Here is a 17,955-nt window from a genome sequence, read left to right on the forward strand (position 1 = left end):
ACATAGATCTTAACAGGGACTCTCTCCATAACATTACATATATTCAAGCCCCCACACAATCATAAAATACACATTTTTCACATCCAGAGAGAGACACTCCGTGCTCTCCCTGCACAAGTCTGTCCCAGTGCTCTGCCGCGCTCATGTCAAGGAGTTTTTCTCATGTTGAGGTGAAATTTGTCGTGTGGCCTTCACTCTTCATCCTGTCACTGGGCACCACTGAAGAGTCCGGCACCGTCCTATTGGCACCTCTCGGGGATACATCTATGAATTAATGAGATCTCCCCACAGAACCGGGCTCAGGTGCCGCTCTCTCCCCGGGATCGCTATCCGCAGCCCTCGCTGTCCCCCCGGGTCCCCTCACCGGCCCCGTTCCTGTCCCGGGAGCCGCCGGGCCGGGCTTTGCGGCACTGGCGCTTTGCGGCACTGGCGCTTTGCGGCGGTGTGTGGCTTTGCGGCGGTGTGTCGCTTTGCGGCGGTGTGGCGCGGTGTCGCTTTGCGGCGGTGTGGCGGCCCCGCGCTGACAGGTGCGGCGGGCGGGAAGTTGCTGACTAAGGCGGGCCGGGCCGGGCGGGGACCGGCGGGAGCGGCGGCGGCACCGGCGGCGGCGGCTGCGAGCGGCTCCCGAGCGGCTCATGGGGACGGCGGCGAGCCACAGCAGCGAGGAGGAGGAGGAGGGCGCCGAAGAGGGCATGGAGGGGGCGGCCGGCGCGCCCCAAGCCGGCGCGGCCGCTCCGGCGCTGCCGCCGGCCGAGGTGCTGCTGGAGCAGGCCCGGCTGCGGGAGGCCACGGCGCGGCTGCGGGAGGCGGCCCTGCCCGAGCCGCTCGTGTCGCGGCACCACAGCGCGCTGGTGCGATGGCTGGAGGAGCGGCTGAGCCGCGGCGACGAGGCCGTGAGCCTGGAGCAGTTCTGCGAGGTGCTGGAGAGCGTGTCCCGGCTGGCGGCCGGATCCCGCGGCGAGAGCGAGGAGGTGAGAGCGGCCGGGAGCCGCGGGGAACGGGAACGGCTCGGGCGGGGAGGAACCTCGGGGACCGTCCCGTTGCAGCCCCTGCCACGGGCAGGGACACCTTCCAACAGAGCGGGTTGAGCCGTCCAGCCCGGCCTTGGGCACTGCCGGGGATGGGGATCCCCCCGGGGATCCGCCTGTGCGGGCAGGGGCGTGATCTGCACCGGGGGAACCTCGGGGTGCTGCTGGGGGTCGGTGTCCCCGAGCCCGGCTCCGTGGCCATCCACACAACCCTGGAGACCCCGGACGCGCGTCCTGGTACGTGGGGATGGCCAGGCCAGAGGGTTCTGCTGCTGCTGCTGTTGATGGACAGCCTGTCAGCTTCCAATATCCCTCTAAAAAAAACTTATGTCAGTTATCAGTGATCATGCTCAGCGGCCACTGAAGAATAAAATGGGTTTTTACAGCAATATTTCTGCTGTTGCTGCCGCTGGTGCCGCTGAGAGCTGCAGGTGTGGTGGGAACACGGGTAGGAAAGGAAATCCTGCCTGAGTAATTCCTCTTGATACTTACTAGCGTTATCAGCGAGTCAAAGTTTACCACGCTGGAGTTTATTGTAGCTTTTTAAAAGCATCAATGAAATTGTCAAGCGTTTCTTTTATTGTAAAGTAGGACTTTTGGAAAACTTGTAAGGAAGTGATGTAACGGAGATCCCCTTCCACAGGCAGAAGGTGTTATGGTCAGTATTTAATGGTTGAAGAGAGTAGTTTTCCTTTCTGCTGGGATTTCTAGTTTTCCCCTTCTGTGGGAAATGACATGGAGAATTTAATGTCTAGCACACTTTAGCTTTGCTCTGTAGCAATCCAGACTGCAGCAGAACACCCTGTTGGGAATTCCACACTCACTTGAGAAAGTGGCTGTGTCTGAATTCCTGAGTGCAAGCAGTTCCTGAGCTCAGCAGTCACTTCCTGCTGGCTTTGTTGTGCTCCCGAGTAGCAGAACAACTGTGTAAACTGTTAAATCACACACACACGCCTCAGATCACTGCTGACAGGTGAACAAGGCTTCTGGAAACTGGAAGGAGATTCATTTCATGTGCAGATAGGTGTGTTTTCACCAGACTGGTTTAAGTAGCTCGGTGAAATGCTGCCTCCACTTGCAGTCCTTCACAAGAACAGCCAGTAACGAGCACATCTTCATTTGTAACAGCAGCAAGGCTGAAATGGGTCCATTAGGGCTCTTCCTTTGGCACAAACAGCTGGGCTTTGTGGGCTGCAGGAATATTTTGAGGATTGTCTGTATTTCACGTCCTCCTCTGCATGAGGAATCTATTTGTTTTGGCTTCATTTCCTGCTCCAGGGAGCGGGGAAAAAGTTTGTCACAGGATTCAGCGTGCCACGGATGTGTGGTCACATCTGCCCTGCAAAGCTGAGATGTTGAGAGTTCTGTGGAAAACCTTGATGTCATCATTTCTGGCACTAACCCATCAGCTGTGCTGTTTGAGCTTTCCTTTCACACTGAGGAGTCAGTTTAGGGGTGGCAGCTCCATAGGTTTCACCTTTTAATGTCTCTGGGGTCCTGTCTGGCACAGCCCAGGTTTGATCTTCTCAGTGCAGGGCTTTGGGCACAGCCTTCAAATGTTTTATGAACAACGTTTAAACGCAAAATCCGTGTTCTGTATGAACTGAACCTCTGAATCCTTCTTGGTACTGCTTCAGCAGTTGTCATGTCATGTACCCATTAATGCTGCAGTTCTGCTGAGAGCAGAGGGTGAAACATGAAGTGCTCCCAGGTCACCTTTCAGATACCTTGCTGTGCCATCCAGCTCCTGAGCTGTGAGATGAGGGGCTGATTTTTCCATGTGTCATATTTCCAAGCAACCCTCTCACCCATCATTTCCTAAGGAAGATGTTTCTCACATGCTTCTTCATGTTCAGGGTTGAACTGTGTGGAGTTACTGCATTTCTTTAGGAGCAGGATGAGCTGGGTTGTGTAAGGCTGCTGCTGAATTGTCTCATGTCCAGTCCTGCACACAGCTCAAAAATTCTTTGAGTACTGGTTGACACTCTCTTTTTTCCCCCCACTGTTTTCTTCCCCCGTTACGTAGGACAGCAGTGGAAATTATGTATGGTTTTTATCAAATACAGAGTTTACGTTATAATGAACAGTTAATAATTTTAGAGTTCTAGGTTTGGTGCAATCTCCTGAGATCAGAGGAAGAGTTTAAAAATAAGATAACACAATACTGCATTAAGCTGTGAAGAAAAGCATATATGTAGTAATGCCTCCTTATGTGAGAGTATAAAAATTTGTTTAACATAGGTGTCAGCAGATTCAGCCTTGTTGCCTTGTGTTTTACTGTCACCAGTAACATCACAAAACGTGTGCAATTTGTAGTTTAGCAATTGTGCAGTTTCACTTCAGGTATGAGAAAAAATGGTGAGAATGGTGTGGTGTGAATCTGTACATTGAATTGTTTGGGCAACTGAGCTATGTCTGTTAGAATGAATTCCCTCTGGCTTGTTGTCCTCAAGCAAAGGTGTTGGGTTTTTGCTTTGGGACCTGCCCAGTGCCTGGGCTGGGCTGGTCCTGGTGCCTGCTGGATGCTCAGCACCAGCTTTGCTGCTCAAAATAATTGTTTAAAGGTGCTCATTATTAGCTTGGGTTCAGCTGTGTGTATAATAACACTCTAAAGTTTCCAAGCTCAAATGCAGCTCTGTGCCACACAAGTGCCATGAGAGCTTTAGTCAGCTAAAACTATGTTTCAATTCTGTTGTCTTGTGAGGACTTTGCTCTCATTTTACTGCTGTAATTATGCCATGGTTAATTGGCAGGTTATTTTGAGCTAATCATTTCAGGCTGCTCCTCTCTAGGACAGCGCTGTTAATGGCACATCAGGTCTGATAACCAGGGAGCAAACCAAGAGAGGGAAGCAGGAACTTCCTCCTGAGCAGCAGCAAGCCCTTGACTCAGACTCCTGTGAGATCATCTGTCCTCAGAGACCAGATTTGCTTGGTTTGTGTGGCTCAGCTTGGAATACAAAGTCCAGGACAGGGAGACTCAAGTCTTGCTTGTAAAGAAATAGCTTTTGTAAGTGCATTCCCAGTTTATATGAAAAAGGTGCATGTTCCTGAAATACTGGATTTCTCTTTTGGAACAGATTCCATTTTTAGCAGTTAAACATAAATTTGTTTCAAAATAAAATCTAATTGTGAAAATGTAGCCAGATTTTAATAGTAGTGTGTCACTGAATCATGAGTTGTCTGAAATAGCTAATTAGTTACATTTATGAGCTTAGTTCTGATTTACAGGCTCAGCTGAATTAAAATACCTTGTACATTTGTTAGTTCAAAGTTGTGAAATGCTGTGTGAGTTACTTTTTGTACATGCTCAACACAACACAACTTTTTATATTAAAATTTTTATTAAGGTCAAAGTTAATAAAGCTGCCAGTGGTTCTCTTCAATAAAAAAATCCCAACCCTTTTCTAACTCTCTCCTTTGTTTTCAAAAACACTGAGACAAACTATATTAGACTGATCTTTGGTGTAGGAGGACAGTTTATGGAAGGAAAAATCAAATAAAAAATATTACTGTTCTTAGGACAATTTCTTGAATAAAGAAACTATGTAACCCCTGGAGGAATGTGAGTGGATGCAGTGAGAGAGGGATGCAGCAGTGATGAGTAATGGAAGGTGTGGCTTTTGGAACCAAACCACCCTTCAGCTGAGGAGCTTTTTGCTAAGCAAATCTCACCTTCCTTCCAGTCCCAGCTACCCCTGGATGGATCCTGCTGATTCACTGGTGGTTGTGATGGGCTGTCTCCACCTAAGCATGACTTTTATAGCAAGGCAGTGCAAATACCCTCAAACTTGCTAAACACTGCAGATTTCCAGCCAGCCTGCTTCCTGTTACCATGAATCCAATACTTTGGGGAATGGATTCTTTTGATTTTGTTTTACCAGTGTTGCAACTTTTGTTGCTATGGTTTCTATGAAATATCTTGCTTTAAGGAAATATGCTGAAATAAAATTTTTTGGTTACTCTTCAGGCCTTTGCACAATTTGATGCTGAAGGAGATGGCACTGTGGATGTGGAGAATATGCTGGAGGCTCTCAAGAATTCTAGTGGAGCAAATCTTCAGGGAGAGCTGAGCCATGTAATCAGGCAACTGCAAGCTTGTTCACTGGTGCCAGGTATGAGAGCAGAGTGTTGGAACAAAAGGGTTTCCCAAGCCCAGCCCCATAAAAAAGGTGCTGCTTCAATAAATTGCTTTAATAGCATTGCTTGTCCTAATCTTATCAAAACCATTCTCCAGAAGGTTCTTGGTTCTTTAGTGTCAAGCAAGTGGAGTTGTTGTAAATTAAACATTTCCCAGAATTGCATGCAGAACTTCCTTTCACAAATAACCACTCTTTCCTTCTGTGTGTCACTGGGGAGTGTCTTACCCCTATTTGGTTCATCTCACAGACAGAAAATTCAGAATTTTGGTGAGTGCCCAGCTAATGCAGCCTTGTACTTGGTAACTGGAGGAATAAATCCTCCATGGAGTCTATTCCAGGGGATGAGTCACATATTTTATTATTATTATTATTATATTGTTATTCAGCATTTGAAATCCTGATAAAACATGATTCAGGTTTTATGGTTTATAGTTCAGAAAGTGCCAGTTTCCAGAATTTGATTTCTGGGATAAGTGTCAGTTACTGGCTTTCTTTCCAAGCATTTGATGATAAGTGGCTAAAGAGGATTTGCCTTAAAGGATCAGACAAGAAACACTAGAATTTGCTGCAGAGAATTTAGAGGGGGGAATTACAGAGTGCTGTTCTATGGATGTACATGCACTGGGATTCAGGTACCAGTGCTCAGGAGCTGACATTTCTCATCAAGCTTGTGGAAAGCATTGGGAATAATCCACAATTCCAAAGGGAAAAGCTCAGTGTAGCTCAGGGTGAGTGAGCTACAAGTAGAGAACCAAGTAGCAACTGCTTCACTTAGATTTTGAAGGTAAGGGTTTGGGGCAGCAAAATGAACGTGAGATTTTTGGTAATTGTTTTGAATACCTTCAGGTATTTCAAGTCACTGGCAAAAATATTTCCCTGCTGTAGAAGTTGCAGAGTTGAGCTACATCCTCTGATAGTTTTCCATCCCTCTCACACTGTGGTGCCTGAGGAAATGCTGTCTCTCTCTAGGGTTCATTGATATATTTTCTGAGTCCAAAGAGCGCCTGGGCCTTCACGCCTCGATGATCCTGAGGTTCCTGCACAGGAACCGCATCTCCAGCACTGCCATCCCCTACCCCGTGCTGGAGTACTTCAACAACATCTGCACCATGCGCTCCTCCGTGCTCAAGGACTCCCTGGATCGGCTGCTCCTCAAGGAGAGAGGTGTGCAGTGCTTCCCTTCGTTTGCAGGGTGTGACAAACAGGCTACAGATAAAATGAAAAGCTTTCTTGGCTATTATGAAGTCGATCTGCGTGCTTCTGTGGATTTTTGTTGGTTTCTTAAAGCGCATAAATGATTTTTCTGAATTACTCAGTAATCTGAGTAACACTCCGGAATGTTCTTATCTTTCTCCTGGCCTGTTTCAGAATTGATGGTTACTCATTTGTGATATTCTGTGTTCAGTCAAATATCTCTACTAGTTGCTAGAAACTTAGTTTCCATGTGAAGGTGGATGTTTATGGAGTTGACTGTTCAGTACTAAAAGATACTTTATCATTTTTGGCTGGAGGTGATTAATCTTATACTGTATCTCTGATGGGACTGGCCTGGTCCCTACAGGGAGGGCTCCTTTTCTTTACAGCTTGACTAGATATTTTCAGATTTCTGCACTTCTATTGAAACAGATCAAGTTATATGGGAAAGAGAGTGCTTTGTCCTTTCCCTCAAATACATGAATTGAAGTTTTCTCCATTGTAATTTATTTTGCCTTTCATCTGTTTGTATTTGGGTACAAAAATAATAAAGCAGTGTTGAAGCCAGTAATGAAAGGGGTAGATAAAGGCTATTGAACTCCAGGGAATGGAGTTGTTTTCATACAGAGAGTGGTAGGTGGAGATTATTGCAATTTCTGAAATGAAACTTTGCTGTCTCCTAGTTCCTGTCAGAAACATTCCTTCAGGGGCTGTGTTCTGTGCCAACAAGTTCATTTGTGTGAGATCGTTCTTACAAAGGTATAACAACACTCAAAACAGGCCAAAGAAAAATATTCTGAGTTTCTTTGCAGAATACCCCAGTGATCTGAATGGTAACCAGGAGTCAGACAAGCTGAAGTCTGTCACAAAGTGCTACACACACATCGAGACCTCCTCCAATTCCGCCGATATCGACAAGATGACGAACGGAGAAACCTCGTCCTTCTGGCAGTCAGATGGGAGTGCCCGCTCCCACTGGATCCGGTGAGCCCAGGGCTGGGGGAGATCAGGGCTGGGGGAGCTCAGGGCTGGGGGGGATCAGGGCATGGGGAGCTCAGGGCTGGGGGAGCTCAGGGCTGGGGGAGCTCAGGGCTGGGGGAGCTCAGGGCTGGGGGGGATCAGGGCTGGGGGAGCTCAGGGCTGGGGGGATCAGGGCTGGGGGAGCTCAGGGCTGGGGGGAGCTCAGGGCTGGGGGGGATCAGGGCTGGGGGAGCTCAGGGCTGGGGGGAGCTCAGGGCTGGGGGGAGCTCAGGGCTGGGGGGGATCAGGGCATGGGGAGCTCAGGGCATGGGGAGCCCAGGGCTGGGTCAGCTCAGGGCTGGGGGAGCTCAGGGCTTTGGGTTCACAGCCAGGGGGTGGGCTGGATTGATCCTGCCTCAATGCCAGGCTGCTCCATGGCTCCCCTCCTTAGCTGGGCAGGAGGGAGAAAATGTAACAAAAGGGTCTTGGCTCAAGGGCAGGGAGAGCTCTCTCACCAGCTACCATCACAGACTTGATTCAGGGAATTTATTAAATCAGGGTGGGCTTAGGAGAAACAAAAGCAAATTTTCTTCCCAGGCTTAGAGAAAAAGGGAAGAGAAGTTATCTCCTCCCCTCCAAAGGCACAGGGGGATGGGGAGTGTGGGCTGCACTCAGTTCATCACATGCTGGCTCTGCCACTCCTTCCTCCTCAGGGGCAGGACTCCTCACTTGCTTCCCTGCACCAGTGTAGGGTTCCTTCCATGGGAGACAGTTCCCCTCAAAGTGCTCCAGTGTGGGTCCTTACAAAATCACAGAATACTGAGTTGGAAGGGACCCCCAAGGATTGCCAAGTCCAGACCTTATGTGAGTGGCCCCTAAGGGGCTCAGTCCTTCAGGAAGAGGCTGCTCCAGCATGGATCCCCCATGGGACCACAAATCCTGCCAGCAAACCTCCTCCAGTGCACACTACTCTCCCCATGGGGACAAAGGTCCAGCTTCCAGCAACTTCTCACACCCTGTAGGCCCCCCAGTCTTAAAACCTTGTCACACAAACCCAATACAGGTGTAACTGAAAACAGCTGGGTTAAAAGCAGAAGTCAGTAATCTCTGCATAAAATTTAAAATTTGACTGCCAAATAAAAGGTCACCTGTAAAATGCCTGTATCTGCTGTGGTGACACACAGTCTTGTTGTATAGTGAAGCTTTCCAAGCTGTAATACAGATGCAGTGTTTGGTACTTGAATAGAAACATTCTGCCACTGTCCAGGAAGTTCCATGAAACAAAAATGCTCAATGAAACAGAAATATTTAGTGGGTTTTTTCAGTGTTAGATCTTAGAATGCGTGCTTCAAAGAAAAAAAAAAATCTCATTTTGGTCATTATTAACATTGCATTTTTATTCTTGAGGAATGAATTCTCAGTTGAAAATATAAATAGAAAATTCTACAGTCTCTCAGAGGAAACTGTTCTCTAAATCAGTTTTTTTTTAACTCGTTCACCATGGTATGGTTAAGAACACGTGTGAAGCATTGGGTAAATTTCAGAGGATTTATTTGTGTTTGTAGAGGAGGAAAATGAGTGAATAATAATATAATATCTCTTATATATGCACATGTATAATATTATGGTAAATAATAATAAAAGCACGGTGCTTGACTTAACTTCTCTTTTCAAGAACCATTTTCTCTTTTTTTGCTTTGCAGTTTAAAGATGAAACCAGATGTGGTTTTGAGACACCTGTCCATTGCAGTGGCAGCTAATGACCAGAGTTACATGCCACAGCAGGTCACAGTGGCAGTGGGGAGGAATGCCAGCAGTCTCCAGGAGGTCCGAGATGTTCACATTCCAAGCAATATCACTGGCTACGTAACTCTGTTGGAAAACGCTAACATTAGTCAGATGTGTGAGTCAATAAAGATACCATTGGGATTCTGCTTTGGTGCTTTTGGCAAGGTGAAAGGTTGGGTAGACGATGGAGAAATGTGTGGAAGTGTCATTCATCAGGGGTGACACTTTGGGCCTTGTGCTTGGGTCAGAGGAATTGTTTTAATTCTGGTTTAATTTCTAGCCTGTAAGAGAGTTTTCCAAGCCTTTCTTGTGGTCTCTGTAGTGTGGGCTAAGGGTTGAAGAGAGAAAAATTACTGAAGATGCAATTTTAGCCTTTCAATGTGAAAACATGGGGCAGTTTCAAAATATCCTTGCTTGCGGAGTGAAAGCATATGTTGGTTTATAGTATCTAGCAAAAAATCTGCTTTTTTTTCAGTACTGAAATTCTGAAATTGCTCCAATGTAAGGCAGGTTTTATGCTTTTAAATAGTGTTATTTTTGATTCTGGTAGCTCTGTGGGTGCTATATTGGAATCAAGAAAAACTGCTCCTTCCTAAGATGGTTTCTGCAGCTTCAGAAATTTTGTCCCTTCAGTTCCAAAAGATGTTTTTCCCTGAGAGGAGCTTTCACTGCCACAGAAGTGGGCAGCAAGGATGTTGTTCCTCAGAAGTAATGAGGACAATGCCATCTGTGCAAAATGGTCAAGAACTTGTGTGAAAATTTTTATGTAACTTTAAACTTTGCTCCTTTTCCATATTATCTCCACAACCACTTGCTTCCAAGACACTTCCTGTGTATCTAGGTAGGAAGGTACTGGTGAAATAATCTATTTTCCACTTTGAGGATATTTTATTACATTTTTTCCTAGTTTCTAGCCATAGAATCTGTAATGGATGCAGAGGTTGTTGATGGAAAGGGTAAATTTTGCAGATCAGAGGGTGTGTGCTTGTTCATATCAAGCAGCGCTGTTCCATTACTCTTCCAAGAGCTCCCGCGCTAATTCAATATTTAAAATATCTATTCTTCTAACTCTAATCTAGCAGAAGAAATGGGAAAAAAAAAATTCTGATTTGTTTTTTTGACAGATGTACAGATAAACATCAAGCGTTGCCTTAGTGATGGCTGTGACACCAGGATCCACGGGCTGCGGGCCGTGGGCTACCAGCGCGTGAGGAAGGTGGGAGTGTCCGTGTGTGACGCCTCGGCCATCTGGTACTGGTCCCTGCTGACCTCTCTGGTGACAGCTTCCATGGAAACCAACCCAGCATTTGTTCACACCATTCTACAGAATACTCAGTGAGTACCAAACCTACATGGGGTGTGATTTGAGCTACTTGGTATTTTTGAAAAAAAATAAACTCGCGGCTTTAGGAAGCGATCTGTTGTAGGTGGCTGATTTCTACTCCCTTCATTCAGGTGTTTAAACAGCTTTTTCTGTCATTGTTCAGGTGTTTAAACAGCTTTTTCTGTCTCATTGTTCAGGTGTTTAAATAGCTTTCTCTGTCTCATTGTTCAGATTTTTTAATGTTTTTCTTCTGTACATTTCCATGTATTAGAACAAGTGTTGGCTGTTTCAATTCAACAATTCTCTTGGCTGTTTCATCTAATCTAGATGTTAAACCATGACTTAATGGATTTTAGCTACTTCTTCATTTTTTTAGAAAAGTAGTTCTGGCTTTAGGAAGCAATTTGTTGTATGTGACTGGTTTCTACTCCTTTCATTCAGGTATTTTAACAGCTTTTTCTGTCTCATTGTTCAGATTTTTTATGTTTTTCTTCTGTCCCTTTCCATGTACTAGAACAAGTGTAATTCTCCTGGCTGTTTCATCTAATCTAGTCATTAAACCACAAATGGATTTTAGCTACTTCTTCATTTTTTTTAGAAAAATACTTGTGGCTTTAGGAAGCAATCTGTTGTATGTGACTGGTTTCTACTCCCTTCAGGTGTTTAAACAGCTTTTTCTGTCTCATTCTTCAGGTGTTTAAATAGCTTTTTCTGTCTCATTGTTCAGATCTTTGATGTTTTTCTTCTGTCCCTTTCCAGGTACTAGAGCAAGTGTAATTCTTCTGGCTGTTTCATCTAATCTAGTTGTTAAACCATGACTTAATTGATTTTAGCTACTTCTTCATTTTTTTAGAAAAATACTTGTGGCTTTAGGAAGCAATCTGTTGTATGTGACTGGTTTCTACTCCCTTCAGGTGTTTAAACAGCTTTTTCTGTCTCATTGTTCAGATTTGGATGTTTTTCCTCTATCCATTTGCATGTACTAGAACAAGTGAAATTCTCCTGGCTGTTCATCTAGTCTAGTTGTTAAGCCATGACTTAATGGACACTGAAATAAATTTTCTACTGATCCATTTACTTGTAATGACTTTGAGCAGCCTAAAATTGATTCATTTTTCTTGTCTGGTATTAATAATCAATAAAATGTACATCTTCCCCTTAGGACTGAAGCTTAATTTAGTTTAATTTTCTGCAGATTTCTACTTGTCATGCATTTTATGGGGATATAGTTGAGTATTTGCACCATCTCCATGCAAATGTTTGCTTGTGGTGGTTGACCATTTTCTGTGTAACGTTTCCTTGTTAGATTGCCAAGCACTTCTGCTGGATGACTTGAAGGATTGGAATCCCAATAAAAGCTCTCCACACCCACATGAGCTTTTACAGAGCTCAGTTAGCACAGTGTCACCACACTGAAGAGCAGGGCTCTCATTAGGTTAATGAATCCTGTAGGCTAAAGTCCACTAAGCCTATCTTTTAATTTATGTTATCTGTGAAATCTCTTCAGAGTTTAGATAGCTTCATACATGCTCATAGTCCCAAAGTTGTAGGCTCTGCTGAAACTGAGGGCCTTCAATTTTGGTGAAGTTTAGAGATTTTTTTAGAAATAGAACATGAACACTGAGCTAATAAAGCATTGAAAAATTATTATTATTGTTGTTATTATTATTATTATTATTAGTAGTAGTAGTAGTAGTAGTAGTATCCTGACTAAAATCATGCTTTCAGGAATTAGATTCACTGTTTAGAATTATAAAGCAGAAACCCCAAACTTTAGAATTGGATGGAATAACTGTAATACTGAAAGCTTTAGTATTGAATAGAATAATGTTGGTGAAACTGCTTGAGAATTTGTAATTTCAGGGGTTATCACAATAGCTTTGGGAATTCAGAATAATTCTGATTTGAGCTAACAACTGTCTCTCTTAGTTTCTCTTATTCTTCTGAGGGAATTTCAAATCAATTTTCTCTTTGTTCACAGGCTCTTGCTCAATTCTGGACCAAGTTAAAATGAAGCAATGTTGGATACTAAGCTATTTCTAATGCTGTCACAGATTTAATTTAAATCTCCTTGATATGTTTGTCTCATTAAATCTGAGATTGAGACTAGACTCAAGATTACCCAGCAGTCATTGAACTTTCCCTGCCTAGAATGCAATACTGTTGTTCCCTTTTGAAGAGAATCTCTGTGTAAATAGATTTAGTGCACTCAGAAGCAATTTGCAGAGACCTGCCCACACAAAGCATGAAGATTCAAGCCTCTCATTCACATTAGGAAGCTCTTTTCTCCTATTCTGCCTGGTTTCCTGACATTATGTTTTATTTTTTCCTAGGAAAGCATTGCAGCACATGCCACCTCTATCCCTAACCCCAGGCTCCACAGATTTTTCAAGCTTCTTATCACCAAATGTTTTGGAAGAAGTAGATAGCTTCCTTATCAGAATAACAAGGTGAGCTTGTGTGGTTGATTCAGTGGGAAGTGGTTTGGAAGAGTGCAAATCAAATTTTTACATCTTTACTCACATGCTCTTTTTTAAGTATCATGAAAAATACAAATGCACCAACAAACATGCACCTGGGAGGTTCTGTGGCAGTTTGTCTTTATTGAAAAACAGAATGTCCCAGTTTTTGTTTTCACACTGTTGCTGTTTTTGCTCCCAGTTGTTGTACTACCCCAGAGGTGGAGCTGACACTCCTGGCCTTTGCCTTAGCCCGGGGCAGTGTTGCCAAAGTGCTGAATTCCCTCTGTGCCATCACTGATCACCTGGACACTCCATACAAGGCTTCCTCCCTGATCTCCTCCATGGCAGCAGTCAGACAGAACCTGCTCTATAAATATGGTAATGCAACAATCCTGCATCCTTCACAGCCTTAAGCCAACATACAGCTTTGAGTTGTTCCACTTGGTGGGTTTTAAAATCATACAAACCTTCTTAATTAAAAACTCGCGCTGAAATCACAGCCTAGCAGCTGAACTGCCCAAAAAGTTGGTGATTGATCAGCTTTTTGTAATTAAAGAGTTAAACCAAGAGAGAAAAGATGAACTTTGTAGATCATGGCCCCTGTATCAGCATGGTGATGATGGTGTTTATGTGGCTTAAAAGGCAAATGACAGGAAGCATTTTTCTTCTTCCAGTAAAACATTTGTTTGTGTGACTGAGCCTCTGTGAGTGCTCTCTCCTGCAGGCATGTACAAATTTAAGATGCATTTTAAATGTAATGCCATTAGCATCTCTCTATGGTTCTTCCTCTTTTTTTTCACTTTTATAAGATGAGTTAAAATGAAGTTTTTATAATCTGAGTGTTTCATGAGTGTAAAGCTGTTCATGGCCTGGCATGAGGTGGTGATTTTGCTGTATTTGCTGGACTTGTTTGATAAATCTGTATTTTCTCAGGTATCAACTGCTGAGATACTCATTAGTCTCTCATGAAGAATTCATGAAGACCCTTTATTTGCCTTTTAGTCTGTTTTTTCAGTACTTCTTGTCTTGTGCCAAAGAACACATGGATTATTTTATAATTATTGATGTTTATTTTCAAAAATTTTAAAATTGGTTCGTTTTCCCTAGAGTAACTAATGCCTTTTGTAAGACAAGTGATTTTCCATAGACTGTGAATTCCAAAGTGTGGCAACAGTTAAAGGAACATTAATTGTCATGAACTGCATTGCCCTTCTGTCTGTATCTAAAACTCCAACTACTTTAGATTAATGTATCTCTCATATTCCAGTTTCCTTCCCCTTTTTTGGGTCTGACAGTGGTAAAAATCTCATAGTATTGTAATTTTTTTCCTTTTTTTTTTCTGAACGAAGAATTATGGAAAATCTATTTTACCATTTTAAATGAATTTGATAAACCTGTTGATTTTTTTGACTTAGGGAAGCCTTTAAGACTCACTCTGCAAGCATGTGATGTAAAGGGAAAAGAAGATAAATCAGGGCCTGAAAACCTCCTTGTGGAGCCATGGACTGGGGATGGTAAGAGCCTGGACTTAAAATCCACAATATTAGAATCAGAAAATCATTTCAGTTAGATGATTCCACCAAACATAATGATTGTTAACAATGCTGTGGTGGTGTTCCATATTTACTTGTATATATTTGTTTCTTTATAGTTTTATGCTATGGAAGATTTGTAATTAAAAAAAGTAAACTAACAAACAAGAACCCAAACTAAAACAGTATATAAATTCGATTTTGCAACACTGTAGATTTCTCATAAAGCAATTTATTGTCAAAACAAGCCAACCAAACAAAAAGATTGGATTTTGGAGAGAGTTGTTAATATTCTATGTGAAGTCAGCAGTGAGCTGTCACAGGGAATATTCTCCTAGAGCAAACTTTGTGGGTTGAAGTAATGAATCACTGTTAGTTTTCCAAATATTGATGGGAGACAGTTTGTAGAAATCATTGAAATTCTCACTGCATGTACCTATTAATTCTCTCTTAAAGCCTCTCTTTGTTAATGCAATGCTTTTATGTACTGGATACAACCTAAACAAAGAGATTTGTGTTTCTTGACCTCCTTTTTAAGTGAAATGCCACCTAATCTTTTTTTTTTAATAGTTTATTGTCTTGTGCAGTGCTACTGGTAAATGAAAGCCATTGTGACAGAAAATCAGGCACTTTCTAAATGCTTATTTTACACCTCTCTTAGTTCATGTGCATTATTTGGGTTTATTCTTTAGTTATTTTGTGGCTTGTCTGCTGTTGTTTTGTGGGTTACAGTTTGGGGAACTATTCACTGAGTTCAGTGAATAGAGCCACAAGCCAAAGTAATATTTAGGAATTACTAATAAACTTTAATAAAAAAATATTCTTGAAGCTCCTGCAGATATTGCAGTGCCCAGAGAGATACTGGAGAGTGCTGTGTAAAATACAATCTTTTAAGTAGTCCCTTTTATTTGGAAGCATTTGTTAATGAGCATTTCACTGGAAAAGCTTTGTGGTTTTGTTTCCCCCCCTTCATCCCACAATCCCAGTATTTTCTTTCTAACCCTTGCACTCATCCAGACTCCTTCTGTTCCCACTGCTGCTTTAGGTTTTCTTACTGAAACTGGGAAAACCAGAGCAAGTATCATTCTTTCTACTGGAACTGAATCTTCATTTCAAGTGACACAAATTAGAATAAAGGTATGTAGCTTTTGAAGTAGAAGACTTACTTTTTCCCCCTAGTGGTGGAATTGAATTTGGATATTTTTTAATATGAACTGAAATTTAAATTCATTATGAAATACTGTTATTTTAGAGTTTTTCTTCAGTGTAAGTCAGGGAACTTCCGGAAAAGGATGTCTTTAATTGTTCCAGGGAGCCACAAGCATGTAGTAAAGACATTTATTTTATATTGATTTTATCTGTATCTTGCAATATAGATCTCAAGCCAGAGACTCTTTGGTTTGTGGTTTCTCGCTGAAGTGTATTTATATGCAAGGTCTTTTATCTTATGTTTAAAATAACTTTTTGACTCTGTGAATAGCAGGTGTCAAGATACAAAGCATGTGAGTTCAGATTAAATGGAGGTATTTCAAATTCTGTTTAGAGACACCAGTGTAATTTGCATTTGGTGTGACTGTTACGTGGTTTCAAAAGAAGGTCTTGTGATTAGATCTCATGGCCAAGACAAAACTTCAGTGAGGTTTCTGCAGCTGATTTGCCTTATATACTTAAGGCAAAACTATAGTATTATTTAATTCCTGGAGCAACAATGCATATTTCTATGTCAAAAACATTTAAACATGACTGGACTTCTGGCAAGTAAATTTTAAGTGGAGTTGGAGAGGCAGCTGAGTTGTTTTGCAGTGTAGTGATATTAATAAGGAAACATGATTTTAGTTTTGTTGATTTTTTTAAATGTAAAAGGAAAACAAAATGAGAAATAAAATGTGGAACTATAATATATCTAATTAATATGTGGAATTCTAGTTAATGTAAGGGTGCTGGCAGGGTCATAAATCCAGTAAATAATAACCATGTGCATGATCTCAATTCAGTGCATTACAGAAGCTTTCATAACACTTCTTCAAATGTATTTCATGTTCCTGTGCAGTTCCAGAGAGCAGGATTGTCAGGATCTGGTTGCTTTCCACAATTCTTTATTTTCCTGACTGCCCTGTGTGGCTTTGCCCTTCAGGTCCGGCGCGGTGCCATCGGGGCTCAGTGTGGGCTGGTGTTTGCATACAATGGCGCCTCAGAAAAGTTCCATGCTGAGGAGCACTTCAGAAGGTTTGAGAGCTACGACAAATGGAAGCTGAGGGAATTCAAACAGTTTTTAAAAACCAGGTATAAATGGATTTTTGCCATGCATATATGGAAAATTAATGTTATATTTGATTGTTTTGCAATGCCGCTCAAACTACTGAGTTGTTCCAGGTGACTTAAAAATGGGGCATCATTTAATTGTTTGATTTTAATGAGCCTCCATTTGATGTGTTGAATGAAATATGCATATAGCTGTTGTTGTCAGCCATTGATTTAAAGACCTGTTATAAAAGGGATATAGCAAAATAAACCTTCTACTTGGGGTGCAGATTAATGGTAACAGAAAATTTTTAATTAAGTTGTATTGAATCAGTTTTCAGAACTGTTGCTTAGAAGTAAGGGGAGTTTAAGGGGCTCTGACAAAAAAGATTTTCTTGATTTTTTTTCTTTTTTTTTTTTTTTTTTTACCTTGCATATGATAGTTTTGGGTTTGTGAAACTTTCTGTTGTCTTTCATCTTAATAGCCATAAGATGCTCTATATGTTTTGGTGGAGTATCAACAACTTTGCAATGTTTCTAAATTTTTCTTTACAAAGTGTATTGCATTCTTTTATACACAGAAGCAGTTGTTCCTGTGATGATTTGGGAGATGATGATCCTATTGGCTGGTTTGAAGTAGAAGAAGAATGGGATGAAGTCGATGTCAAAATGCAGCGATGCAGAGTTGCCCAAGTAAGAACCCACAAAAACCCCTTGGCCCAGTCACAATGAGCAGGAGCTCTTTTCTGTGTCAACTGAAATAAACCTAATTCTGTCTTGTGAGGGAGAACTCTGCTGTACAGAGAAAAAAATGAATATGCTTCTAGTTAAGTGAATAATTGAACTTTTGTCCTCTGAAATAGTTTCTTTTTCTCTGTATGCATATATATATCTGTAGTAAAGGAGTGCTTTATGGTCAAATTTAATGCAAAGCTATGTGATAATGTGCAGATTACTGGTTTTAATATGACTGATGCTTTATTCTAGTATCTAGACTATTTAACTACTGTGTAGTCATAGCATTTATTCTTTCAGAACCAGGTTCTGCAATCCTTGTTTCAGTGGATAAATAATTATAAAGCATTTCCATCAGTTAGGCTGCTGTCCCTGGAGAATGGAGACTCTTTCATTTTGAGAATGGCAGGAGATGCTTTTGATTTTAAGTGCTTGGTGCATTTACAGGGAATATTGCGTTTCAGATCATGGTTCTGGAATCAGTTGTTGTAGTTCCCCAGTCCATCTGCACTGTGGGAATTAAGAGAATTGGTGACATTGTTGTGTCAGC

The 17,955-nt window shown here is 42.2% G+C and overlaps 1 protein-coding gene across 1 annotated transcript in view; it reads left to right on the plus strand.

The window, feature by feature from the left end:
- Positions 1–635: 635 nt before the first annotated feature.
- Positions 636–17,955, plus strand: part of ZZEF1 (zinc finger ZZ-type and EF-hand domain containing 1) — a 60,589-nt gene continuing 43,269 nt past the window's right edge. The window contains exons 1-12 of the mRNA XM_063174063.1: positions 636–971; positions 4,998–5,142; positions 6,139–6,333; positions 7,176–7,347; positions 9,027–9,226; positions 10,236–10,446; positions 12,769–12,885; positions 13,097–13,275; positions 14,313–14,411; positions 15,475–15,566; positions 16,564–16,712; positions 17,252–17,363. Of these exons, the coding sequence (XP_063030133.1) occupies positions 636–971; positions 4,998–5,142; positions 6,139–6,333; positions 7,176–7,347; positions 9,027–9,226; positions 10,236–10,446; positions 12,769–12,885; positions 13,097–13,275; positions 14,313–14,411; positions 15,475–15,566; positions 16,564–16,712; positions 17,252–17,363 (2,007 nt within the window). The remainder of the gene's footprint in view (positions 972–4,997; positions 5,143–6,138; positions 6,334–7,175; positions 7,348–9,026; positions 9,227–10,235; positions 10,447–12,768; positions 12,886–13,096; positions 13,276–14,312; positions 14,412–15,474; positions 15,567–16,563; positions 16,713–17,251; positions 17,364–17,955) is intronic.

The sequence above is a fragment of the Melospiza melodia genome, chromosome 21 (genome assembly GCF_035770615.1).
Source record: "Melospiza melodia melodia isolate bMelMel2 chromosome 21, bMelMel2.pri, whole genome shotgun sequence".
In the NCBI taxonomy this organism is placed as follows: Eukaryota; Metazoa; Chordata; class Aves; order Passeriformes; family Passerellidae; genus Melospiza; species Melospiza melodia.